Source organism: Trachurus japonicus, chromosome 23, assembly GCF_045865225.1.
Source record: "Trachurus japonicus isolate A0001 chromosome 23, Traja_1.0".
Classification (NCBI taxonomy): Eukaryota; Metazoa; Chordata; class Actinopteri; order Carangiformes; family Carangidae; genus Trachurus; species Trachurus japonicus.
Genome location: NC_140929.1, coordinates 15,591,974 through 15,618,496, shown reverse-complemented (window position 1 = coordinate 15,618,496; position 26,523 = coordinate 15,591,974). Strand labels below are relative to the sequence as shown.

The window sequence follows — 26,523 nt, the reverse complement described above, 5'->3', positions numbered from 1 at the left end:
ACAATAACAGCCAGGGTGCAGACGATAGTGAAAGTCTGAATTAAAATTGCGCTTTGTACGATGTAGTAGTTTGGCCATAACGGGGCACTGTAGCTTTAAAGGAAAGCCGCAGTGCATTCTGGGTAATATGGTATGTGTTATGGGCTACGAAAGCACAGATGGTCGCCTTTCCCATGGACAAATGAGCTTCAAAACACTATGTATGTAGGATGGTTTTATTTTAATACGTGACTTCACGCCGTTATCTTTCCGCCAGTATGATAAGAGCCACCACGGACCGGGGGATGCAGTGTTTACTGGCTGTAGCATATGTGCAATTAAAACAGGCTAAGTTGCTAAATTAGCTTCCAAAGCGGAAACAAATGGACTCAAACTAAAGCTGTCCTCGTACAGCTCAATAAACCAGCTTTCAGGATGAAAGGGAAAGCCTGTGATGTTTTAATGTAAAGATATGACTGTTAACATCCCTTATCTGCCTTGTTAAGTTAAAATCTTAGGCTGCTCCTTTGTTTCCCATCGCAACGATATATTGATTGGTTGCCTGGAAAGATCGGGAAGCAGCGGTGTCAAAAAAACAAAAACAAAAGGAAAGAAAAAATGGAAGAAGGTGCGGACAATGTTGACAACGACGACATTGTCATCATCGTGGAAAACGAGGCGGAAAGTTTGCCGGCCGAGGAGGAGAGACTGAAACAGCAGGGCACCTTCGGACTGATGGACACATGTCCCATCTGCAAGTTGAGCTTCCACAACAGAGAGCCCAAACTCCTGCCGTGTCTCCACTCCTTCTGCAAGAGGTGTCTGCCTGCCCCCTTCAGGAGCGCCGACCCCAGGCGGGACTCGCAAGGTCAAGTCGACAACAGTAAACCATGTGAGAAGTAGTTGTCTGTTGATGTGAGGTCATGTAGCTCCCTGATAACAGCAGCTGTGATGGGAGCAGGTTACGAAGTGAAGCAGGCTGGGTTAGCCAGAGAATAGGAATGATAATCACATTGCTTTCTTCTTTACCTTTATTTGTTCAAGAAGGGCCAATGGGCTTTATGCACAACTTCACTACTTCCTGAACTTAAACAAGCTCCTCTATTCCCTGTTTTACATTATTGGACAAACTGATTAATCCAGGTGTGTCTGAGTAGTCACAATGGTCAGACACACCTGGATTAATCAGTTTGTCCAGTAATGTAAGACAGGAAATAAAGGAGCTTGTTTAACCCTCCTGTTGTCCTTCTGTTCCCTTCCTCCATCCCTCCTTCTTTCCTTCCTTCCTTTCTCCCTTCCTTCTTTCCACAATCCCTTTCCCCTTCCTTCTTTCCTTCCTCTTTTGATCAAATTGACCCAATCTGTTCCCTCCCTCCATCTTTCTTTCCTTTCCTTTTCTCTTCCTTCTTTCCACAATCATTTTTCCCTCCCTCCCTCCCTCCCTTCCTTCCTTCCTTCCTTCCTTCCTTCCTTCCTTCCTTCCTTCCTTCCTTCCTTCCTTCCCTTCATCCTTACTTTTTGACCCAATTGACCCAATCTATTCCCTCCCTCCATCTATCTTTCCTTCCTTTTTCCCTTCCTTCTTTCCTCCCATCTTTCCCTTCATCCTTCCTTCCTTCCTTTTGTCCTTCCTCCCTAGACCCAGGAGGAAAACAGGAGGGTTAAGTTCAGGAAGTAGTGGAGTTGTGCATAAAGCCTATTGAGAGTCTCTTCTCCAATGACGGCCTGATTACAATAATTGAAACAAACAATACAATATACATGCAAAGCGTAAACATAAAGCAGTAATACAAAAAAACAACAATTTCATAAAGTACATGTACACTCAGAGTGCAGTTACATCCTTGTTTGAAAGCATTTAATCACTCTTTTAGATGCTTTGTTGTCCAACTGTGTGTTTTCTTTATTATCAAACACACAAATGCAAACCATGTAAGCAGTTGTGGGTTGACACTTTGACTAAATGGAGCTGGTCTGTCGTTGCAGTGGTGGGCGCTATCCGATGTCCAGTATGCAGACAGGAATGCTGGGAGATGGACGTGCTGGATAACTTTTTTGTCAAGGACTCTGCTGAGGTGCCGAGCAGCACTGTGGAGAAAACCAGCCAGGTCGGTCATCTCCTGCTTACTCAGATTTGGTTGTATGGCAACGACTTTCCCTCAAGCTGTAGTGTTGGTGGTATTAATTTGCTCATTTTGTTCTTTACTCTCATCCCCAACAGGTGTGTATGAGCTGCGATGACAACACAGAAGCGACGGGTTACTGCGTGGAGTGTGTGGAGTTTCTGTGCGTCACATGCATCGAGGCTCATCAGAGGGTTAAGTTCACCAGGGATCACACCATACGTCAGAAGGAGGAGATGTCTCCAGGTGTGTTCACAGCAATCAAATCATCAAAATGAATACCTGTTCATATTGAATTAAGATAATTTGTCAAATAGCGCTGGATATTCCTGCGTACAATCATCAGGAAGTCATGCATGCCTAAAGATGCATAATGACAATGAGAGGCAGGTTCACTATCAGGTGTTTAGATAAGATGCCAAAATGGTTTTCTACCTGCCAGAGTCCTGGGTCGTGTAGAAAATGTGTTCCTTCTGTGTGTGTGTTCTTAAATTTCCCTTTTATCTGCACCCCAGAGGCTCTAGGTATTTCCACACAGAAGCCCGTGTTTTGTGATGTCCACAAGCAGGAGCCACTGAAGCTGTTCTGTGAGACGTGCGACCGACTCACGTGCCGAGACTGTCAGCTGCTAAAGCACAAGGATCACAAGTAGGTGGATTACTGCATCACAGCGTGTATTACCATTTATCTTCCCAAACAAATATTAATAGGTGTAAGGTCCCTTTAGGGTTCACAATAGTTATGCAGCTTGTCACACCAATGTGATCCTGATTTTAAGCAAATTTGATATATATTATAGGTTTATTGAGATCATATGTCACATCAGAATCCGACTACTACCAGAAAAAAGTTCTGTGTTTTTTTTTTAAGATAAATTAATGTGACAGAAAAAATACCATTCATCCCTTTTTTTTTTCCTATTTTGATTTTCTTTTGTAGCTACCAGTTTTTGGAGGATGCGTACAGAAACCACAGGCAGTATCTGGAGAACATGACTCAGCAGTTGCAAGAGAAAAGAAAAGCCATTGAGGAGGTTTCTGGCTGCATCAGCACTGGGTAACGTTATCCTTCACAGCTGGAACTGTTTTTGAGATTTTGGTTTGAATTAATTCATTTACGTTCAAACATGATGTTGGATTATTTATCAACGTTTTACAGTTTTATTTCCACCACTGATCCCCCAGGCTGCAACAAGTTGAAGAAAACCGAAAGGGTGTAACGAATGAAATAAAGAAGTCCATCTGTAATTTGATAATGGAGATCAACAGGAAGGGGAAGATCCTGGTTAACCAGCTTGAGGTATGAGGTGGTTAATTCTGCACTGTGTCAACAGTCATGTTTGATTTTCTGATGCTTCTTGATATTTCATGAATAAATGTGCCCTCAGGCTCTGACTAAAGACCACGAGTTGGGTTTGAAAAAGCAGCAGGAGGATGTGAACTCTCTGAGCAGACACCTAGACCACGTTATTAGCTTCACCAAATGGGCCACAGCCAGCCACAGCGGAACAGCGCTCCTGTACTGCAAGAGGCTGGTGCGTATCTACATTGTATAACACAAGCTTACAATGCTTTTTATTATTTTAGATGCACTTTCAAACTAATCATCTCACTTTTTGCCTCCTAGATCCTTTTCCAGATCCATTACCTGATGAGAGCGAGCTGTAATCCCTCCATCGTCCCTCAGAGCTCTGTTCGCTTCCAGTGCCGCTCTGGTTTCTGGGCCACAAACGTCGACCTCGGTAAGACTGACATCACCTGAGACAGTACGAGTCACGCAGCAGTGAATAGTGTCAACCGAATGTTTCTTCATACACACTGCCAGTGATGCTCATTGCGAATTATCTCAGATACAACACCCCCACTGATTTTGTGATGTTTAATAACCTACAGCGGCCAAGGAAGGGAGGAAGTCAACAGAGTAATGAGTACATGGCCGTTTCCTGGAAAGACGTGTTGGCCATGTCGTCCTTTACTTTGATTTTATCTTTTGTCAGTGTGCTCTTGAATGTACAAGATTATTTTTGCAACCACGTCTTCCAGCCTATTAATCTCATCTGGTCAAAATACTTTTCTTAATCTTGAATTTGGACCTGACAATACTATATATTATCTTCTACATTATCTTCTTTTGTCATGGTAGAACATGTATGTACATAAAAAACTAACAAAAAAAAAACTAGATTAGGCTGTAATCATTACTGCTCCTTAAACACAACTATCACTACTGAAGCGTTTTTTCTCACTGGCTGCTGTTTAGCTTCTTTAAAACAAAATCTTCAGGTTCTTCCGAGTAGTGGACAGCAGCACTCGTGTTAATGCACTTGTTAGGTGTTCTGTTGTTTTTAGGAGACAATATTTTAAAGGGGAACTACTGGATACAAGTCCGGTTACCTTGTTCAACAAAAAGAAGTGGTGTCATTGTCATGTCTGTGTAGCCTGCTAATTCGTGTATCATTCGTTCTTTCTATTTTCAATAGCAATCAAAATTCAAAAAATGAAAAAGTGACGGATTATTTTGTTTTGATTTTTAATCTAACAAAAAAAATGAAAATATGCATGGTTTTTCATATTTGAATTTAGGCTCGGGTCAAAAATACGAAACGGAAAAACGGGCCACAGGACTGACGCAGGCCATGCTCCTGTGAGAAATCTAGCGTTTTCAGCAATATCGGCATCGGTTTCAAAGGAAATATCAGCAAATCTCTGGATAAACTGTGTTGAGAGATATCAGAGAGAAGCAGTCGGAAAGATCATCAGCTGGAGGGTAAAACATCTGTTCAACGACACGACCAGAGAATAGGTTATCTCATTGATCATGAGATAAGACACGTTGACAAACTGCAAGTTTTGGGCGATTGTGATTCTTATCCAGCTCTCGCCGCTTTTTTTTTTTTTTTTTTTGACGTTGCAATGGAAACACGCAGCAAGTGTTCAGCCGGTTTGTAATTATTTACTGACTGTTTAAACTGCTTGTTTTTTTTGTCCAGGGTCTCTGGTTGTAGAGAGAGGACCAGGACGGCCGCCCCTCGCCAACCATCAAGCGGCTCCAAGAGCTGAAGCACCTCCTGCAAATCTGTCGGTCTCGGCTCAGCAGCGACAGAGCACGCTGGCTCAGCTCCAGATGCAGGTTGTACTCCCAGAACAAACAGTTTGAAATACGTCAAGAGTTAATTAATAACAAGTTTTCGTCATTAGAAAGGATAAAGGGATACATTTGTCTGTCCTTCACCCTTACTGCTCTGATTCTGTGAGACATCCTCAGTGCTTTTTACTCATACCTTCTTTTATATCATAGCTTATAATGTCAACAGAGGGCAGTACCTCTAATAGCAATGTTAACTACCCCTTTGTCCAAGGTTGACAAGCTTTCCCAACAGCCCCACAGACAGCCCCCACCCAACCACTGGTCCTGGTACCAGAACGTCAGGCTCCCGGGACCCCCCGGCCCTCCGCCCCCCACCAGGCCCATCCACGGCGGCTCCTCCCCCTCCCAGGGACCCCCGAACATGACACAAGTAGGACGCAGGTATGGGAGCTCCCATCCCACCCCCAGAAGCCCCACCTCCTCCATGCTTCACAACACAGGATTCCCACCTGCTCAGGTAAGACAGACAAGGATCAGAGACAGACCAGCAATACGACTTGACTTATAGGTGAAGCCAGATTATTTAAAAAAAAAAAATCTGAACTATTCTTTAAACTTGATTTCTTTTTCTACATCTAGTCTCTGAGAGATCTGATCCATAGCTCCAGCCTTCCTCCGAAACCCATGGATGTGTTGCAGGGTACATCCCGCTACCCACACCCTCAGTCTGCCGGAGCAGCCACCCAGATGTCACTACACCAGGTTAGAGAGGGACCAGAGAGACTTTCAGTCTAACACCAGGAGGATCCTACAGAGGGAAAGTAATAAATAATTTTTTTTTTGTTTTATTTCCTTCAGCGGGGCCTACCTGAGTCTTCCTTCCTGAAGAGGAGTGAACCGAGCGGACCCGTCCCCTCCATCACCATCTCTATCCCCAAACCCAGCTACGTTCCAAGTGTAGCCTCAGCGAGCGCAGACAAAACAAGCACACTTAATCATGCGACAGGTCTGTATCCATGTCCTGAATATGAGAATACATTTTAACTTACATTTTTTGTCATCACTTTAAAAAAAAAAATGTTGCCTTCTTTTCTCAAGCCCAAGGAAGGCAGAACTCCCCAGTGTCCAAGCCATCTTCTACAGACAGAGGCACAGGGTAAGAAAAGATTCCCAACAAATCTGGGTCATCAGATTGTAGATTTTTTTTTTTTTTAATTTTTAGGCAGGACTTGTTTAGAAGCTGCTCCAGTTAAGAAGATAGACATGATGATTAAAAGCCTTTTTAAATACACAATATTGAAATGAAACTCTATTTTTGTAACAGTTGACTTCATCGCTTTTTATTATCAGCCTTGTTATCACAGCCTACAGTGTAACTGGTTCCCCTAACAACACGCTGTGTCCTTGTGACACTTATGTCCACGTCTCCAGTAAGCTCTGTTATTCGTGACATCCAGCTTGACATTCAGAGGACAAACTTATCTTCCAAAACGTCTGATGAAAACAAGGCCAGCTCGTCTCTCTTTTTAAAATATGTAATTGTCACAATCTTCCCTCCTCCTCTCTCTGGCAATCTGCGCGTTGAAGGACGTCTTCCTGGAGGCAGACTTCTGAGCAGCCATCTGCCCCTACAGCCAAGCGACGAAGAAGGTTGTCCCCAGGGCCCGTCATCGTCATCAAGGATGAACCGGAGGACGAGGATGAAGTTCGTTTTGTAAGAGAATTACTTGACTGACATGAGTTGAAATGAACCAACCGGCGTTCAATTCAATTCATTTAACACTTTTCTGTGTGTGTGTCTGTCCATTCAGTTGTAAGCAGTGTGTGTATTCAAATCCAAATTCAAATTCAAAAAAACTTTGTTTATCCCCGAGGGGCAATTCAAGAACAATTCGGTGTTTGCACCTGGGGTGTTTAGGGGGGCCACAAACAAAATCTTGTTTCAGTCCACCAAAATCCTTGGGCCGGCCCTGGTCCAGACTGTTTTTTTTGTTGTTTTTTTAAAGTATATTTTTTGGCTTTTCATGCCTTTATTCGATAGGACAGTCGAGAGTGTGACAGGAAATGGGAAGCAGAGACGGGGGGAACGACATGCAGGATAGGGCCGTCCGACGCGGGACTCGAACCGGGGCCGCCTGCAGCGAGGACTATAGCCTCAACACATGGGGCGGGTGCTCTACCAACTGAGCCAAACACCGCCCCCGAGACTGTTTTTGAATATTGTAATAAAGTGTGTGGCATTTTAGTTCAGCTCTCAAAATGGCAGTTTTTAAAAATTAAAAGACTCTTCTGTCTCCTGATTTGATAGTGTTAAGTTCTCACTTTCCTGTTTTCTGATATCATTGTATCTAACTGCATCCATCCTGATTGTCATCGCGTACAGGTGCAGTCCACCGTAGGCTCCAGCCTGCCCGACAGCAGCACCGGGGCTCAGGCGAAGCCCCGGCAGCTGCCAAAGGTGTCTGTCTCAGTCTCGGTCCCTGGATCATCAGAGTCCAAAGCTGGGAAAGAGCAGCGTCCACAGGCGGCGGCACAGCAGGAGTCTGAAAAGAGAGCGGAGCCAGAGGAAGATCCTAATGAGGACTGGTGCGCCGTCTGCCAAAACGGAGGAGAGCTGCTCTGCTGCGACAAGTGTCCCAAAGTTTTCCATCTGTCCTGCCACATCCCCACACTGAACGAGTCTCCCAGGTGAGAGATTGACATACTGTGTTACTGAAGTATAATGGGCAATAATTACTTTTTTTATAAGTTAAATTTAATCACAGTGAGTGGAGGTAAATCTGAGGAGGTCCTTGTGTTCAAATCTACACACTGCAATTATGAAATATGCTGTGTAGCTTTTTACTGTACATTTTGATATACTAGAAAAGAATAAGGACAGAATCTGTGAGCACAGACTTATTCTGCAGTGTCTGCTCAGTCCTTGCACGGTGACACGTCCTCACAGTTTCTTGTGTCCGCACTTCTCTGTCCTCAGCGGCGAGTGGTTCTGTTCGTTCTGTCGAGACCTGGCGTCGCCCGAGATGGAGTACGACTGCGACAGCAAGAACGACCCCGTCTCAGAGGGATTCCCACCCATCGACAGAAGGGTACGCTCCAACACAAAGTTTATGTTTTTTTTACTCTTCATGTCCATGTGTCCCAGAGCCTTATCGTCCTGTGTCATGACAATACTTTCTCATTTCTTCATCCAGAGGTGTGAGAGGTTGTTGCTGCGTCTGTTCTGCAATGACTTCAGCACGGACTTCCAGCAGGCGCCTTCTCCATCGGTAAGACACTGTTCATTTAGTACTTAGGCTGTGAAGTTCAAAACAAAAAACATACACAATAGCTCATCAAATATTACTAAACCACTCAACAGAGAACTACAAGGTCCTACACATCTAGGAAAGTCAATAGAAAATAAAATACAGTAGAAGACGTTCTGTTATCAGTTCTTTGAGGATTATTGGGTGTCATTTTCATTACTTATAATTAAGACCCTCATTTATTGTTTCTCTTGTATAGCAGCTGCTACATTATGAGGAAACATGTTCTCTGATAGATGTGGTAAAGTACACGACATCAGTCAAAATTTACTTTAAAAAATGAACATAAAAAGTTGCTCAGTTACAGTGACACCACTACGCCAGTGTGTTTATTCTTCATTTTTTGCATTCTCATATCAGGGTCTTATGTTTTAATGTTTTTTTTTCATGTAGGAGACTAAAAGATACAAAGAGCTGATCAAGACACCGATGGATTTATCGATCGTGAAGAAGAGACTGGAGTCGAAGATGAAGGACGGTGAATGTTACAGTAATCCAGAGGGATTTGTTGCAGATGTCAGGCTCATATTTTTCAACTGTGCAAAGTACTACAAGGTAAGCATCGGTTTTGTTTCTAACCTTCAAGCCGATCGAGCTAATATGAGGAAACACATCTTCTGTTTATTATCATATAGTATCACTTAAAGGGATAGTTCAACATTTTGGCAAATTGGCCCTTTGCCATAATCCCTATAGTTTTAGGAGTAGGTTCGTTACCTTTAATTGTCAGTGCAAGCTATTTTTAGAACGGCGGAGCAGAGCCGCGAGCTGCTCAGAGCTGCGCTCTTGGTTTCCCTCATCAAACTCATCAAATACACAATCCAACAACTCCAAAATGCTCTTATGGACAAGTTGTGACCTGCACATTCACCACGCTATGAGATAGTAATTATATGTTATGGGACGGAGTTGTTCTCGAGGTAAATGCAGAGACTGCTTGCTGAAAAACTGCCAGGTCACAACTTGTCCACAAGAGCGTTTTGGAGTTGTTGGATTGTGTATTTGATTAGTTTGATGAGGGAAACCAAGAAATCCCATTAGCCTCCGTAGCGTAGCTCTGAAGAGCTCGTGGCTCTGCTCCACCGTTCTAAAAATAGCTTGCACCGACAATTAAAGGTAACCGGTACTCCTAAACCTATAGGGATTATGGCAATGGGCCAATTTGCCAAAATGTTGAACTGTCCCTTTAATAATCATGCAAAGCTGCCAACGTTCAGATATTCATAAGAGCACACGCATCGTGACATTTCTGTGCACTGACTTTACAGGCGACCTCAGAAGTGGGGAGTGCTGGCTTGTACCTGGAGGACTACTTTGAGGAACAGCTGAAGCTGGTTTACCCAGAGAAGGTGTTCCCCGGTGGGAGGGAGGAGCAGATGATCCCCCCTCTGGAGGACGAGATAGACGAGGAAGAGGAAGAGATGATGGAGGAAGGCGCGCAAAAGAGTCCCGCAGGGGAAGGAATCCCCCCCGTAGAGGAGGATTTGGCTCCTCTGGAAGAAGCGCCAGCCCCGACAGAGGAAGAAAAATCACAAACAGAGGAGGAGAAGGCCGTCGGCACAGGTGAGAAAAAGACAGAGGAAACTGTAGCGGCTCCTGAGGAGGCCCCGCCCCCTGCAGAGGAGGTGAAGCCGGATGAGAAAAGTCCTGTGAAGGCGTCGGAAAGCTCTCCTTCTCCTCCTGTTGCCAATAGTGGAACAAAAGATGGAGCTGCTCCCAGCTCCCCAAAAGAGGAGAAGCTGGAGGTCCCCACAGACCAGACTGTGGATCCGCCCGTTACCCAGGAGAAGGGGGCGGCTCCAGCAGACACAGCCAAAGAGGAGGGATAGAGGGACTACGACGTGAAAAGATGGATGATTTCAGTCTTCCAACAGAATTGGCCCCAGTGGGGACCCACATGCTGCATTCAGACTGTTTTGTACCATGTTATATCTGCAATAGGAGACGAAAGGCGCAGCTGCACTAAACTGACGGTGTTTAGTATCAGTGATGCCGTAGATGCACATTGAATTGAGGAAATAAGCTGTTTTTGTTTGCGTCGTCGCTGGACAGACGTTACAATTTTACTGTAACAAAGGAAGTCGTTCTCTTTGGCGACGACGCCGAGAAGCACACAAATGGTATTCTTTGTTGATAGGATCATGTGTAAGTTATATCTTTAGTTACTTTGCTTATCTCCTGTACATAATAATGTGATGGACTGAAGTCACAAAATGCTGCAATCATACTTAGGAAAAAAAAAGACTTTGGATGAGTAATGCATGCAAGATGTCTTAATATAAATACATTTTTGTGTTTATAGACTTTAGCCCACCTGTGCTAGCCGTTTGGCTCATAAATGAATTATGTTTTATTGCAATAGTATTATTTTTTATTTTATTCGTGTTGTAAAAAAAGATGCTGTGTATGCAACAAATAGGGCTGCTGTATGTACTGTAGTTTGTGGACAGAGGGAAGTGACACATATAGCAGTAACAGTTCCTCCAAAAACTGGCTTTTAAAAAAGTTGCTATCATGGTTTAATTTCTTTGTTGCCAGTTTGAGGCCTCTTATCAACCCCCAGAGTCCCAAAGATGATTTCTCACACAGCCGCCTTGTCCGTTTCTATCAAGAGAACATTTCTTCTCAGACTTTATTTTAAATGTTTGCAGTCATAGATAATTCAGAGACGTGATTATCACTCTCTCATTATCAGCCTCTGACGACAGTGTTTTCCAAAACTGTGTCCTTGTCCCTCTGCATCACAATCACTCCTGTATACGTAACGTTAGCCACAAACCTCAGTGCTTCAGTGTTTCCTCCTGGAATAATCCAAAATCCATGTAATTGCACACATCTGGCTAATTTTTAAAAAAGCAAACACTGTTTTGACCGATGTTTCAGATAACTACACACTCCTTTGTGGTCAGCTCACACACTGACACTAGATTTGTTTTTTGTCCAGTTTCACAGCTTCTACGGGACCTGACAATGACAATATCAAGCATTAAGTGCATCTGCATTCACAGTCTTTGTAATAAACAGTGTTACATGTAGATCTGACTGCTGCTCGGCGCCTGCCATTGTCATTTTTAGGCTGATTTTATTTATTTATTTATTTCAGAATTGGTTCCAAACAAGTCAAACCACATAAACATTTTTATTCCTACCACCCTTCTTTCCTTATTATTTTTTTAAGTGTCCTTCGTAGTAGCTATAAAATATCCTAAAAAACAAAACCAAAGCATAGAAATTTCTTTGCATTTATTATATTCACTTCTGTATGTTTAAACTACTTTTACAGGTTTGAAATACTGAGTTAATTTTAATTATGTTTTCATTTCATCCTTTAATTGGGGTGTTTTTTGGGCTTCCATGTCATAGGTATCTTAAACTTCACTTATTAAAAAAATATTCCTAAAAATAAATCATAATATGACAATATCTATATTACTCATTTACTTTTAGGTTTGAATCTGCTCTCTGCTTATTTATTATTTTACAAAACAAAATCAAAACTAGGTGCAAATTATTTTCTTTTGTAGGTTTGAATTTCATTTGTTCAATTTTCTTTAATTGTCTAATTAGGTTTTTTTGTTTGTTTTTTTTAAAGTCCGTATTGGGGGCAACCGATAGCCTATTTAATATTCTTAAAAAAAAAAAAAAAAAAGTTTTTTTTTATATTCTCATTAACAGGTTTGGATTTCTTGGCTCGTTTGTAGCTTATTTGTCTATGTATTTATTTATTTCATTTAATAGTCTAATTTGGGTTTCATTATTGTAATATAAAAATGATTAGGCTACTATTATAAGTGTGAGTTTACCAGTTTTAACAGATAAACCTGACATTTCCTCGGTCATTCAATCCCTGTCCTGCCGGTTGCTCACGTTAATTGGCTCTGTTGCAGCCTGTTGCTGCTGCTGCTGGTGAAGTCGTCCAGTCAAACCCGGCTCCCTTATCCCCTCCTCCCCTCCTCCTTCCTCCCTCCCTCTCTCCCCCGCCCCCGTGTCTCCTGCCTCCCAGCGCGGAGCCCGGAGCCGCTGTGACTCTGGGATGTTCTCCTCCGTGACGGGGCGCGTTTCACCAGGAGCCTCGCGCCGTCATCTGCTCTGATTCAACCGCTACTTTGAAAATAATATTTTTTTTAAAGAAAAACCTCACTGAGTCAACAAACTTTGCGGTTGTGACAGTTACATTAAATGGCGACACTGAGTCCGATGGCGCAGTGGACATTACTTCTGTTGTCTTTGTACGGAGTTGTGCGTGGACAAGGTAAGAGGACGTTTCCTAACTTAGTTTATCATGGAGGTGCAGAATGTGTGACACATTTTCAGACTGTGAGAGCTTTACATATCCTGTGGTTGCATGTTTTTGTGAATCTTCTAACCCAAGCTCAAGGTGCTGAAGAAATTCAGCCTCAGACTATTTTCCACACTTTCTCAGAGTGTGTGAGCCCATTTTAATTAACTGTGACTCAGTCACTGGCACTCATCATGGGGGCAGCCTTTGCTGGTTTTTCCACCCGCTGTGCCTGTGTGCATGCTGCTGCTGTACATTTCTAATCTCCATGCACATCGCCTTCAGACCCCGCAGAGATCCAGCCTCCCACTGTACAGGAGTGCTGTGAGGACGGGAGGGACCGTGCCCTGGGAGGACAAGACTGCACAGTCCTCCCCCTCATCTCGTCCTCCCACACCTGCAGGTAAGCAACACCTGGTTTCTCCAACCCCCTCGGAGCTCTGGGGGGGTCACGGCCGTTGACGGATCATGACAGGTACAGATGTAAGAGCTAGAGGTCCAAAGATCCAAAGAGATGAGTTTCTGTTATTTTGTGTCTTTTTAGTAGTTATTTCACCAACTTCCCAATAAGAAAAGTCACTCAAACCGGGGGTCTGGCCTTGGGGCCCCCTGAGTCCAGGCCTGGCAGGCTTGTTAAATCATAGGCTATGTCCATGAGTCCAGAGGCCAAAGAAGGGTCAGCAGGAGGAGCAGGGAGTGTTACTTCACCAGTGGTAGGCTAACTGATTGGTATACTGACTAGTTTTGTAATATATAAAAACACATGATTAAATCACACTAGAGGTAGAAAAATCTTCAAAACGGTGAGTGGAATTCTGCACTGGAAACTGAGTATCCTGTAGGCCTGTGCTTGCGATGGCGTCTTTAAAAGCAGGAAATACCCCCAGCCCCTTTAGCCGGCCATCCCGCTGCAGGGGGGGGAGGACTGCCGGATAATAACTACATAGTAAGTACAGGCGTTAAGTGGCCCCCTGGAGCATTTTTAACACCGAAGGGCCCCCGTTTGACTTTGAGAACGTGGAGGTGGTGATTGATGAAGTAGAGGAACACCTGGTCGACACATGGAGGTCAGAGGAAGGAACATTTGCCAAGGGAGGGCAGGAAGAGAGAGACTGGAGCAAGAATTCACTCCCAAGCCAAATGAAGAATTTCACTTTATATAAAAAAAAATGGTAGAAAAGTGACAAATCTGTTGTTTGTAGTCACTTTGTGTTGAGTTTTAAGTACTTAACTCCTTGCTGCGAGTGAAATATTACAACACAGATCCACTGGCAGTCAGCTGGTCATCTGTATCTAATGTAAATAGAAAGTGTTTCCGACACTACAATGCCTCTTATCTGAGTCTGTCCTCACAGAGCTGAGATTGCTGTTTCTGTCCCCGACGAGGGTTTGGTGCTAAACGTCTGCTCTTTGTTTTTTTTTTTCAAGGATCAGCCAGGAGCAGTGCTGTGCCTCAGCAGTGGCGGACAAGCTCTGCGACAATGGCATCAAAATGGGCCGAAGTCAAGGAGCGTGTGAGAGGCCCTTCTTCCAAGGGGAGCCCTGGGAGACTCAGATCTCGAAGGTGGTTTCAAACGCAGCACGCTGAGGCTTTGTCACTTGTTTTCTTGAGAATATGACGTCTGACTTTGCAAAAAAAAAAAACAACTGTGTCCCTGTTTAGACGTGCTGTGACTGCTGCATGCTCGGCCTGATGGCAGCGAGCCGGGGTTCGGGCTGCGAGCTGCCGGGCCTGTCGCTGGGGAGACAGTGCGTGCACACGGCGAAAACCTGCTGCGGCCAAAACACAACAGAGGACGTGAAAGCAAATGATCAGGGTAAAAAAAACAGAATATCTGTTCTTCTTTCAGCCTTTTATGTCTTGATTAGCTCCTCTCTGTCTTATCATGTCTGTGACACTCAAATCAATGGAGGCCTTTGTAAAACAATCAATAAACACGGCCATTTGCACACTATAAGAGCCAAAAGGCTTTCAGCACATTATGATTTTATTAACCTCTGAGGGCAAAAAAACATTGACTCTGACAGAAACTAATGCATTTTATAAGTGTTTAGGGTGAGAGGGTTAAAGGAGTAGGTTTCAGGCAGCCTTATTAACATAAAGGGCTGGATGAATGAATGGCCGTCATGTGGCAGCTGTGGAGCAGATTGCCAGACAGACAAACAAACAGACAGACTGGGTCACAGCAGCAGTCACTAGGCTAAGCTGCAGAGTCAGACACCCTCTGCCAAATGGTGACTTGTCGTGGCTTGTAGCTTTTTTGTGGCCTGGTTGGCTTGCAGGTGAAAAAGCACAAGCACCATCAAGGAAGACACAGTGTTTGTCAAGGAAAGCAAATCGCTGTCTGGCTCATGTGGTGCAAAGGCCAGAGTGATAAGAGCATATGGATGTATGTTTGAGTTCTGGGGTTGGAGTTCAAGGTGTTTGACCCCTGTTCGCCTTTGCTGGGAATTAGATTGTTGTAGATACATGGTTGTAAAGTGTTGTGTGTGCGTTTTTTTCTGTAGTTACAACCACAGCAGAACCTCAGACCAGTATCACCACCACCGAGCCTCCAAAGGAACTGGGTGCCTGTAAAGGTTTGTGATCTCCTTCCTTATAGTACGAGCTGTAAGAGGTTTAAGCGTCTGCCCGGTGGTGGCTTTGTCTTCCATCATCCTACAATCTGGGACACACACACACACACACACACACACACACACACCATGACATCTTCATTTACCTCTGTGCTGTTTTCAGGCTCCGCTTGTTCCCAGCTGTGCGTTGGCAACGGTACGTGTGCCTGCTACGATGGGTACCAACTGCAAAAGGATGGAGTGAATTGTGAGGGTGAGTTGTGTGAACCGAGGCCTGATTTCACCACAGTGTTTGACAGCTGAAAAGCAGATCTTAAATCTAAAACGTGTCGACGCAATCTCCTGAAAAACTCTCAACTCTCTCTCCTCAGATGTGAATGAGTGCCTGACGGGCAGTCACAACTGCATCCTCGGCCAAATTTGCATCAACACCGAGGGCTCCTTTCGCTGTCAGAGGGAAGCCGGCTGTGGCACAGGGTATGAACTCAAAGACAACAACAGTTGCCAAGGTAACAAGGCAGGGGCGCTGTAGAAATGACAAAAACAAAACCCCAAATCACAAAAGAGGTGACTGTAATTGTCAATCCCCTCTAAATCTGCAATTGTTCTTTTTTGTTGTTGTTGTTGTTTTTTTACCTCTTCTCATGAAATGATTGTGACAATGTTATTTATCTTAAAGGGATAGTTCAACATTTTGGCAAATTGTCCCATTGCCATAATCCCTATAGGCTAGTCATAGCAGTAGGTTTGTTACCTTTATTTGTCGGTGCAAGCTATTTTAAGAACGGAGGCAAATGCAGAGACTTCTTGCCGAAAAACTGCCCCCGACAGGAACGTCCATCAGTGGTTTTGCATGAATTTACCACGAAAACAACTCTGTCTCTTAACTTTCCATTATTATCTCATGGCGTGGTGAATGTGCAGGTCACAACTTGTCCACCAGGGGCCTCATTTATCATTGTGGATACACGTTTTTTTACACGCTCTTTCCCCCGTTTTGTGCGTACGCACTTTTCTCCGCCTAATTTGGGATCTATCAAACCAAAACCTGTCGGGAGAAAGTGCCGAAATTTACGACCAGTCCGACCATGGCGTACCGGCATTTACACGCTTTTTGAAGAACAGGAGGAATTGGCGACGCCGCTGCAGAGTCAGAGAACTGCAGTGTGCGAGGGAGAGAGGAGCGCGGACACTGTTTGAAGTAGCAAGTGGTGGTGATGATGACCCCCCCTCCACCGCACACGTGTTGACGTCGGCACTTTACATGAAAAGCACAGCGACTCTGATTTTTCCCCTGTGCATTTACACTAGTTTGCTCCTAAATACTGGCTTTATAAAACGAATTTCGTTTTCTTTTGATATCAAATTGATATTTTTCCCCTGCATGTAGACTACACTCTTCCACAACCAGTCTGTCCAGTCTGGAAAATAATTTCTGCAACGTGCGTGTGTTAAGTAGCCAGACTGGACACACACAAGCAAGCAGCAAGCCCAATAATGTCGGCGCAAATCAAAGCAAATGAGAAAACATGATCGATATTTTTTGTGTGAATAATATTTATTGTATTTAACAAAAATGGGTGCTGCCCAACATCATTTTAGGAAAAGTCACAGACTGGTGGACTTCAATGTTTTTTTTTTTTTTTTTTTAATATATAGCTATGCACAAATGAAAATCAAAGTCTTCCAGTGAACGGAAGTTGGGGGTTAGTGGAAAGGGGTGCAAAGTAGCACTGACTGGCAGTGGAAACCCTGCTTTAAATTATTATGACATAATCTAAAATAAGGGGCAGAATAAATATGATTCTTCTTCTTTCTGTTCTGTTTCATTTAGATTTGGGAGTTTTTTGTTTTTATTGTAGCCTTTCAATGCAAGATGATGTTTCTGACTGATATTGCCGTGTTACCGTGTATCTCGCTTTCAGAGAAATTCCGCTTCTTTCTCCGCTCTCCGTCCGTCTGTTGTCTTCACCGTCTTCCCCTGACGTCATTCCACACGTTTCCAGAGTGCACATGGCTACTTAATATGCACGTAACTGATTTGCATTGACCACATATGGTTGTGTGGGGCCATTTAGGGGGCTGGGTATGAGGCGTGTTCTCATCCACGCTTTTCTCAGGTCCGGTGTGACTTATCAAGGGAAATACCGTGCAGCCGTGTGTACGTGGAGTTTGATAGATCTGAAAAGAGTGTATATTTTTTGGTCGTACGCACATTTTGCCTTTCCGTCATACTGAAAATTTAAGAGGACTTTTACACGCTCTTTGATAAATGAGGCCCCAGAGCGTTTTGGAGTTGTTGGATTGTGTATTTGATGAGTTTGATGAGGGAAACCAAGAAATCCCATTAGCCTCCGTAGCATAACTCTGTGCAGCTCACGGCTCTGCTCCGCCGTTCTAAAAATAGCTTGCACCGACAATTAAAGGTAACAAACCTACTGCTATGACTATAGGGATTATGGCAATGGGCCAGTGGGCCAATTTGCCAAAATGTTGAACTATCCCTTTAATAGATAAAGTGTATCTTCTCAAAACTTTATTGACAAATCTCTTCCAAACATGTCACCGTGAAAATTAAACCACAATTATCCTGTAGGCTGTAATAGGAATAAAAAGAGCAATGTGCAACTGTGTAATACGTGTTTTTACATGATATATTCATGATGATCTTGCACTTTCCAGACATTGATGAGTGCGCTTTGGGAACCCATAACTGTGGACCAGACTTCTCTTGCACCAACACAGCCGGCTCGTTCCGCTGCCACCCGAAGGAGAGGTGCGCTGACACCGGTTACATTCAGGACGCTGCCGGCAGCTGTATTGGTGAGTTCAGTGTCAAGTAAAAAAAAAACATCTCACAGGTAAAAAAAAAAAAAGGAGCTGACTTGTTGACTGTTTATTTTGTTTTAATTTTTTAAATCTAATTAGATATAAATGAGTGTGTGGCCAACAGCGGTCCATGCCTGCCAGGCCACACTTGCATCAACACTATAGGTTCCTACACCTGTCGCAGGAACTCAGTCACCTGTGGACGAGGTTATCATCTAACGATGGACGGCTCACGCTGTGAAGGTAGATACTGTCCCTACAAAATCTGTTTGCTCCACTCTCCTCTCACACTCTTTCTTTCTGTCACCTTAATGCCTAATTTTTTTTTAATATAAAGAATTGTTATTGCCCTCTCTCCTCCTGTAGATGTAGATGAGTGTCGTATAGGTAACGTGTGTGGTGACCATGGCTGTGTGAACCTTGTGGGATCGTACCGCTGTGAGTGCAAGATTGGCTTCATCTTCAACAGCATCACCAAACTGTGTGAAGGTACCATCTTTATCATTATCGTTTTGTTCTCGCCACAATATTGTATATTAATATTAAATTAAACTGGGTAGGTGAAAAAAAGTGGTATAAAATAAGTTGGAATTAAATCTATTCACAGTATTAAAAGACACTTGAATTCATGGTGATAACATTACTGTGCTACCTACAGAAAATTTGAAAATCATAATATTAACAGTGCTGTCAATCAAAATCAGCTTTAACTTTGTTTTGTGTTTGATTTCTCTCTTTTTTTTCGGATGAGTGTAGGGAAGAAGAGAGAGTTTCAGAGTTAATTGCACTTAATGGATTGTGAAAAGGCATGCAGATGATTTGATAAAGCAAATATCCACAAGTCCAAACATGTGTCATTAAGATGTTATCATACGTGTATTATTAACATTATATTTTGATATTTTATTTAAATTCAAACTTTCACAATCATCTCAATTTAAGGTTGATTTTGCAATTTTGTAAATCTCTTATCATTCACGACCTGCCCTTCATGTTCCTCAGATATCAATGAATGCAGGCATTATCCCGGACGTCTCTGCGCTCACAAGTGTGACAACACAGAGGGGTCCTACCAGTGCAGCTGCACCACCGGCTTCAAACTGTCCCATGATGGCAGAAACTGTGATGGTAAAATGTGTTTTCATTTGATTGATTTCATTTAGACTTTAAACCAACACTAAGGAACTTTTCAACCTTCATAAAATATTTTCATAACTTTTGTGATGATACATCGACTTACAACAAGTTGAATGACACCTCTGTCATGGCCTGAGGGGGTCTGTATCTCTTTCTCTGGCACTAAGCAGCCTTGAGGAGCATGGTAGGAACCCTGCTCTCACTTAAGTTTCACTTTCACTTTTGCGAGTCACAACAAGGAGGGAACAGGCAAAACGGTACTTTAGCAATGGATTATGTTTGTGTTTTCACTTTGAAATGATCCACTGGAAACAGAAACTTAGTTTTGATGTCTTCTGTTAATTTTAAGGCAGGATATTTACAGGGCTTCACGCTAGTGTTCATGGGAAATGGAGTCTTTCTTCAGGCAAAACACTACCGCTTTGGTCCACAGGCACCGCCAAACTCAACCAAAACTGAAAGTTCTTTAGTACTGCTCTAATTAAACCTGAGCTTCTGTTAGATACTAAATTCACCCTGACACAATGTTCTCGTATTTGCTTGTTCTCGTATTTGCTCCATCCCACGATCCTTTTGCTGGACATCAGCGAGGGAGAAAGTAAGAATTCCTCTGTGAGCTGATTAAGTTGTAAAAAACAAAAACAAAAAAAACATATCCTACCTTTGTTTGTTTTCTGACAGATGTGAACGAGTGTGAGGCCAACCCTTGTAGCCAGGAATGTGCCAATGTCTACGGCTCATATCAGTGCTACTGTCGCCGTGGTTACCAGCTGAGTGACATTGATGGGATAACATGTGAAGGTACTGTTGGTCTTCATCAGCTCACGAAAAACAGTATATATACGTATATCAGGGGTGTCCACTAGAGACGATGACCTGCCTCTCTCCTCCTCTGCTCCTCTCAGACATCGATGAGTGTGCTCTGCCTGCTGGAGGCCATGTGTGCTCCTACCGCTGCTCCAACGCCCCAGGAAGTTTCTACTGCACCTGTCCACCCACCGGATACACCCTCGCATCCAATGGACGCACGTGTCAAGGTCAGTGGAAGAATCTGAACCAAAACAGTTGTTTTTTTTTTTTAACATAATACATCTGTTCATTTGCACACAATATCTACAGTAGAAGCAAATATTCTTTAGTATTGATAATTTTATAGATTTAAAGGGATAGTTCAACATTTTTGGCAAACTGGCCCATTGCCATAATCCCTATAGCTTTAGGAATAGGTTTGTTACCTTTAATTGTTGGTGCAAGCTGTTTTTAGAACGGCGGAGCAGAGCCGGCAGCTGCTCAGAGCTACGCTACGGAGGCTAATGGGATTTCTTGGTTTCCCTCATCAAACTCATCAAATACACAATCCAACAACTCCAAAACACTCTTGTGGACAAGTTGTGACCTGCACACTATGAGATAATAACGGAACGTTACGAGACAGAGTTGTTTTCGAGGTAAATTCATGCAAAACCGCTGATGCGCGTTCCCGTTGGGGCAGTTTTTCGGCAAAGCAGTCTCTGTCTTGTAACGTTCCGTTATTATTTCATAGGGTGGTGAATGTGCAGGTCATTATTGGGTGTCTGACCTTTTTTTTTTTGGGAGGGGGGGCTGTAATTGATGGGATAGTCAGAGAGAGACAGGAAATGGAGAGACAGAGGATGATGATGGGGATGACACGCAGCAGTAAAGGGCCACCGGGGGATTCAAGGACCTACTGAGCTATATGACGCCCCAAATGTCTGACCTCTTTGTGTCCTCCTGTGTTTTCAGACATTGATGAATGTGCAGCAGGGAGCCACACCTGCTCTGTCTCCGAGAGCTGCGTCAACATCCAGGGAGGATTCCGCTGCCTGTCCTTCCAGTGCCCTCCAAACTTCAGACAAGCAGCACAGGGGTAAGAGCTGACGGCTGCTGGGTTGCAGCAAATTGTTTGAAATGATACGGTCGATTGCCCGCTGAGGTTTGCATGATGCATCTCCGTCCTGTCATCTCTCTCATTTTGCACTCGCTCTTTATTTCACTCACATGTCCTGGGATGTGCATTTTGTTTGATTATTTGGTGCACGGTTTTTTACATTTGCTCGCAGCTTTTTGGTCACAAACTCGACTCCTGCATCCGCCCATGTGCGTGAAGCCATTGTTGCCCTCCGTTCAATGAGCACCACCTTTTACTTTTTCCCTTTCAGCCGTTGCGAGCGCGCAACTTGCGAGTTCACGCGGGACCCTGCGTCGTGTTTCTCGCTTCCGCTGAGAATCTCCTTCTACAACATCAGCTTCCCCACCAACACCCCCGTCCCTGCTGACGTTTTCCGGATGGGACCCTCCAGTTCGGTCCCCGGGGACCAGATGCTGTTGAACATAGCGTCCGGAGACGAGGAGGGGTACTTCATGGTGCAGCAGCAGGCCCACGGAGGAGTGATCTCTCTGCGCCGCACCTTGTCCGAGCCCCGGGACTTCTTTCTTACCGTGGAGATGAGGCTGATACGTTACGGAAGAGCACATCTGTACATGGCCAAGATTGCCGTGTTTGTCACCTACGAGCAGGCGATCCGACCCTCGAGAACATTCCCATATTAACAATCTTTGTAGAATTAAGACGAATACTTTTCAACATTTCTATTGTGTTTGTGTTTTTTCTTACTTCTTATATTTGTTTTTCATTTTCATCCATCTATATTTCTTAATAACTACAGCTTCCCATCCACTCATCTTCACACAACATCTACAATTCTTGTGTCAGTGCCAAAAACAAGTCCCTTAAAGTGAATTTGTGTAGTTTATTTGAAAAAAAACTTTTTTATATTAATATGTAATTGGCATCTTCTTGTTACATTAGACAACATGGGGCTGTAACTGTCTCACATTAATATTTCACTGATTATACCCAAGAAGGAAAATTAATCGGCCCATTGCCATAATCCCTATAGTTTTAGGAGTAGGTTCGTTACCTTTAATTGTCGGTGCAAGCTATTTTTACAATGGCGGAGCTGCTCAGAGCTACGCTAGGCTCTTTCTTGGGATCCCTCATCAAACTCATCAAATACACAATCCAACAACTCCAAAATGCTCTTGTGGACAAGTTGTGACCTGAACATTCACCACACTATGAGATAATAACGGGACGTTACGAGACAGAGTTGTTTTCGAGGTAAATTCATGCAAAACTGCTGATGTGCGTTCCCGTCGGGGCAACAACTCCGTAGCGTAACTCCGTAGCGTAGCTCTGAGCAGCTTGCGGCTCTGCTCCGCCGTTCTAAAAATAGCTTGCACCGACAATTAAAGGTGCCAATTTGACAAAATGTTGAACTATCCCTTTAAGCTATTTTACTTCAAACTTCAATGGGGCCCAGTAATTGTTGGGGGTGATATGGTGGAACAGTGGTTACTTAGCACTGCCACCAACAAGAAGGCTCAGGGTTCGATTCCTGGGCCTTTGGCCTTCAACCACTACGCCACGCACCGCCCCTGGGTCTTTGGCCTTTCTGTGTGGTGATTGTGTGTTCTCCCTGTGCCAGCATGGCTTCTCTCCCACAGTCCAAAAACATGCACACTAGGTTGATTGGCAACACTAAATTGTACATAGGTGTTAATGAGTGCGTGTGCATAGTTCATCTCTTTATATAAACCCTGTGATAGACTGGATACCTGTCCAGGGTGCACCCTGCCCTGACCCTAGATCAGCTGGGATTGGCCACAGCCTCCCATGACCCTGCAAGGATAAAACAATCCAGACATTGGATAGAAGGTATTGAGTATATTAGGACGTTGCACTTGCCACTAGATGGGGCTCATTAACTGCTCAGGGTCTCTACAACACTGTGTCAATATTGTTCATATGCATTAAGTCTACCTCATGTCTCTGCGGCAGCTTCCTTTTATTTGTACTTCCTATGTATTTGGAATTAAAAAAGTGACAGATAAAAATGGCTTTTCACTCTTAAATATTTTAGCACATGCACACACACACACACACACACACACACACATACACACTGTGAGCGGTTTCTGCCACTGCTCTTGTGCTTCCTCCGCTGTGGTCATTTTTTAATACAGAGACCTATTTTTCCTACGATCTGTTCCAGGCGGCTTCACCGTAGGATCAAACGGGCCTCGCCTTAGCGGACAAGAAAGAAAAATAAGCGTGGCACTTATTTATGGGCACCTGGGGCCAAGCCAGCATGGGGGCTCAATTAGTGGTGCAGAGGCATCACAGCACACATGATGGATGGTGCTTTTAGTGTTGGTATTGGGTGGTTATCAGTTAATTTGCTGTAAATGATACCAAAAGTCTTGTAGCTGTGTTTTCCACTGGTCCACATTCATGCTGGTGGTTTTTCGGGTTTGGTGCATATTGGAAGCTGATTGAAAATGAGAAGTTATGAAATAAATGTGACTGTAATTCTTCCAGATCTTTGGATTATATAAAGTCAAGACAGTGAAAAGCTTCATAGTGAAATTAATATCTTTTTTTGGGGAAAGAGTTTAAACAGTCATTTGGAGTTGTATTTCCGTCGCTGATTATGTCAAAAATGTTTTCCCTTCTATGCTGTGAATATGATGTCACCGAATCAAATCAAATGACATCCGTTCTTACCCTCACCCTCTGTTGGTTTGGCATTTGGTGGCGTTTCAGTTGGTGCGTAATACCACACAATCATCTCTGCGGCTTTGGCCTCCGGATTTTTTGCGAACTACTTGGACTCACCTGCTCGCTGCTAATTACATGGCTCTGCTCCTGCAGCAGTTTTTGAGGTTGCGTTTGAAAGCGCTACTGTCTTCACACTGGGGAACCCTCGCAAATATGATTCCACGGTTTGGAGTCGGGGTTTGGCCTCTTCCTACGGCACTCATCGCCTGGTTAACCATAGAGGTCTATGGGGCTATTCAGGTGTTGCCAGGTTTCTTCTAGCTTAACTCAACTGTGCAGTTTTGGTCAAACATCTTTCTGACATTTCTGCTGCCATATATATGTGTATAGAGTGAGTGTATCTGCATTTCTATATTCTTCTTCCCCTCCACATGTCCTAATTCCTGTTTTTTTCCCCCATACTTCTTTTATATCACGCCTGTCTGTCTCTCAGATCCAGACCTGAGGCTTCAGTCGGTATACGTTGTATCAAGGCCTGCCAATTTAAAGACACCATTTGTACTCTGGACCCCATCCACCTCCTCACCCACACCGTCCTCTCTCTGCCAACCTTCAGAGACTTCAGTGGACCAGAGGGTACGATGAAGTGGAATGAATCCTTAGAAACGGCTCTCCGATGCCTTCGCTGTAACATTTACGGCTGCATTTGATTGTGTAATGTGCTTTTTATGTCTAATGTGTGATGCCAGTATGAATTTGTTCTCATTTTCGGTATCCTATTATTTAACTCAGTAGCTTGTAATAGCACATTCAGAACTTATTTGCGACTTATTTCCACCCACCAACTTGCCACAGCACACGAGAATCAATTGCATATTTCAACCCACAGGGAAATTGTCTAATCGTAGGATAGATATCTGATTTGAAGAGCTGATTGGTGGTTGGTTTTGCCTCTATCAGACTAATAAAAACTTCAAACCATTTTGTCCAACAGACATCGTTTTCCTGCGGACAGTTGTGGCGGCCGACCCTGCTCCTCTCTTGGGCACAACCGATGTTCTCTTTGAAATCATGACTACAGATGAGCAGTTCTCCTTCGACGTGGTGAAGCGCTCCCACCAGGGAATGATTATGGGTGAGAGGAAAGAGTATCACTTGGAATCAGCCAGTCAATCTTGTATCACATCACTTTATTATGCACAAACATCCATGTACTTCTTGTATGTCTTTGCAAAACACACATTTTGAGTCTGTGTCCTCTCCTCCTCAGGTGTTGTTCAGCAGGTGAAACCGATCATCGGCCCCAGGAATCTCGTGTTGGAGGTGGGGATGAATTATATCAAGTCAGGAGTGATTTCCCATCGCAACGTCGTCATCATCCACATCTTTATCTCTGAGTTCTGGTTCTGAGTTGAGCTAAGAAGGGGATGAAAACACAACACATAACTTGGCAACTATAATTTATAATTTTGACTATTTGGAGATGCCACGTTTATTGTGCTGTAGCCTATACGTTTAACAAAAAAAAAGCCTTAGACGTTGATGATATTGCAGATTTTTGCACCGGATTCAGTTACAGCAAGACATCAACATTAGTTTGCAATAGGTATTTTTTAATTTCAACATGTTTTTTACACAACACATTAGTCTAAGGATTTTGTCACTGAAAAATGTCAACCTGCTGGTGGTGCTGGAGGAGAACTCAAGAAGTTCCAGCCTATGAAGAACAGGCAACAGTTGGTTACATGTTTCAGTGTGGACCAAAGTAATGGGTTGACCGACTGTTCAACATCGAGCCATGTTGGCAGAATGGCTAAAAAGTTATTTTTTAAGCAACAAAACGGACATTTTTCTCATTTAATACCTCTAACCTAGATGTATGCTGAATGTCAAATGCTGTTTACATGAGAGGAATTAAATAGAATCAACGATTAACAAGGCAAAAGCCAGCTGTCATCTCCTTAACCACTGTCTTCTGCGTTTAATTTGAAGTCAGACTTTGTTGTTACGAGTGCCACTATGATAGACTGCTGGTGAACCTGTGGAGCTGTTTGATGTTTTGCTCCATTTCATCTGTTGACAGACCAGATGTAACATGCTTCATTTGAAAATAAAATGATTTGTATATGAACTTGCTTTTCAGCACCGACTTTGTTTTGTACCATCAGGCTGAGCGACCATCTGTGAGTAATACAGACTCGGTGCAGTTATTTGTGTTCATGTTTTGTGCCGAAGATCGTTCCCACTGCAGACTAAACTAACCATCGTCTAGTTAGAATAACTGAGGTTTCCAGAATAACTAAAAGCTGATAGGATGTCCTGTTATTCCTGTAACTCAAACCCTTCAGATTCCCAATCATACCATACCACTTCCAGTTTGTGAGGATATTTCCAGTTATTCCCCTCAAAGAATGACTAATGGCAATCCTATACTGGGAATGTTTGGTTCTTGGAGTACCTCATCTTAAAGCTGACAAATTGCTTGAGGTGGATACATCTTACCATCCATAATCTGCTCTCTTCCACATCGATACGTCTTTCACCACTGCGCTGTGCTGTGCTTGGCCAGTCAAAACACAGGGGACAACCTTACAGAGGAAATTCCTGTGATCTAAAATTTGC

General features: G+C 43.6%; 2 protein-coding genes across 6 annotated transcripts; both read left to right on the top strand.

The window, feature by feature from the left end:
- The first annotated feature begins 26 nt into the window (after positions 1-26).
- Positions 27-11,320, top strand: LOC146962745 (transcription intermediary factor 1-alpha-like). 5 transcript variants are annotated; one of them, XM_085769887.1, is made up of 19 exons: positions 27-871; positions 1,966-2,087; positions 2,201-2,348; positions 2,618-2,750; positions 3,042-3,158; positions 3,287-3,401; positions 3,490-3,636; positions 3,729-3,843; positions 5,092-5,231; positions 5,482-5,706; positions 5,829-5,951; positions 6,048-6,195; positions 6,288-6,345; positions 6,777-6,903; positions 7,573-7,877; positions 8,167-8,278; positions 8,384-8,458; positions 8,891-9,052; positions 9,766-11,320. In XM_085769887.1, the coding sequence occupies exons 1-19, from the start codon at positions 598-600 to the stop codon at positions 10,324-10,326; spliced, it is 3,207 nt and encodes a 1,068-aa protein (XP_085626013.1). In that variant the 5' UTR covers positions 27-597; the 3' UTR covers positions 10,327-11,320. The 5 variants fall into 5 exon arrangements, with proteins under 5 accessions (XP_085626013.1, XP_085626012.1, XP_085626016.1 ...); XM_085769886.1 differs by having other exon boundaries at positions 5,461-5,706; XM_085769890.1 differs by having other exon boundaries at positions 107-871; positions 5,889-5,951.
- A 1,177-nt stretch (positions 11,321-12,497) lies between these two features.
- LOC146962744 (fibulin-1-like) lies at positions 12,498-26,032 on the top strand. Its single transcript, XM_085768869.1, has 17 exons — positions 12,498-12,749; positions 13,071-13,179; positions 14,205-14,340; positions 14,440-14,593; positions 15,285-15,356; positions 15,517-15,606; positions 15,725-15,862; positions 18,036-18,176; positions 18,282-18,425; positions 18,549-18,671; positions 19,185-19,310; positions 20,001-20,120; positions 20,225-20,356; positions 21,084-21,207; positions 24,395-24,537; positions 24,896-25,036; positions 25,172-26,032. The coding sequence occupies exons 1-17, from the start codon at positions 12,677-12,679 to the stop codon at positions 25,309-25,311; spliced, it is 2,106 nt and encodes a 701-aa protein (XP_085624995.1). The 5' UTR covers positions 12,498-12,676; the 3' UTR covers positions 25,312-26,032.
- The last annotated feature ends 491 nt before the right edge of the window (positions 26,033-26,523 follow it).

Bases quoted from the DNA above. Each gene is read 5' to 3' on its own strand.
- LOC146962745 (XM_085769886.1), top strand. From the start codon at position 598: ATGGAAGAAGGTGCGGACAATGTTGACAACGACGACATTGTCATCATC. The intron at 2,088-2,200 runs GTCGGTCATCTC...CATCCCCAACAG, and splicing joins CTGTGGAGAAAACCAGCCAG to GTGTGTATGAGCTGCGATGA. The intron at 2,751-3,041 runs GTAGGTGGATTA...TTTCTTTTGTAG, and splicing joins CTAAAGCACAAGGATCACAA to CTACCAGTTTTTGGAGGATG.
- LOC146962744 (XM_085768869.1), top strand. From the start codon at position 12,677: ATGGCGACACTGAGTCCGATGGCGCAGTGGACATTACTTCTGTTGTCT. The intron at 12,750-13,070 runs GTAAGAGGACGT...CAGACCCCGCAG, and splicing joins CGGAGTTGTGCGTGGACAAG to AGATCCAGCCTCCCACTGTA. The intron at 15,863-18,035 runs GTAACAAGGCAG...TGCACTTTCCAG, and splicing joins AGACAACAACAGTTGCCAAG to ACATTGATGAGTGCGCTTTG.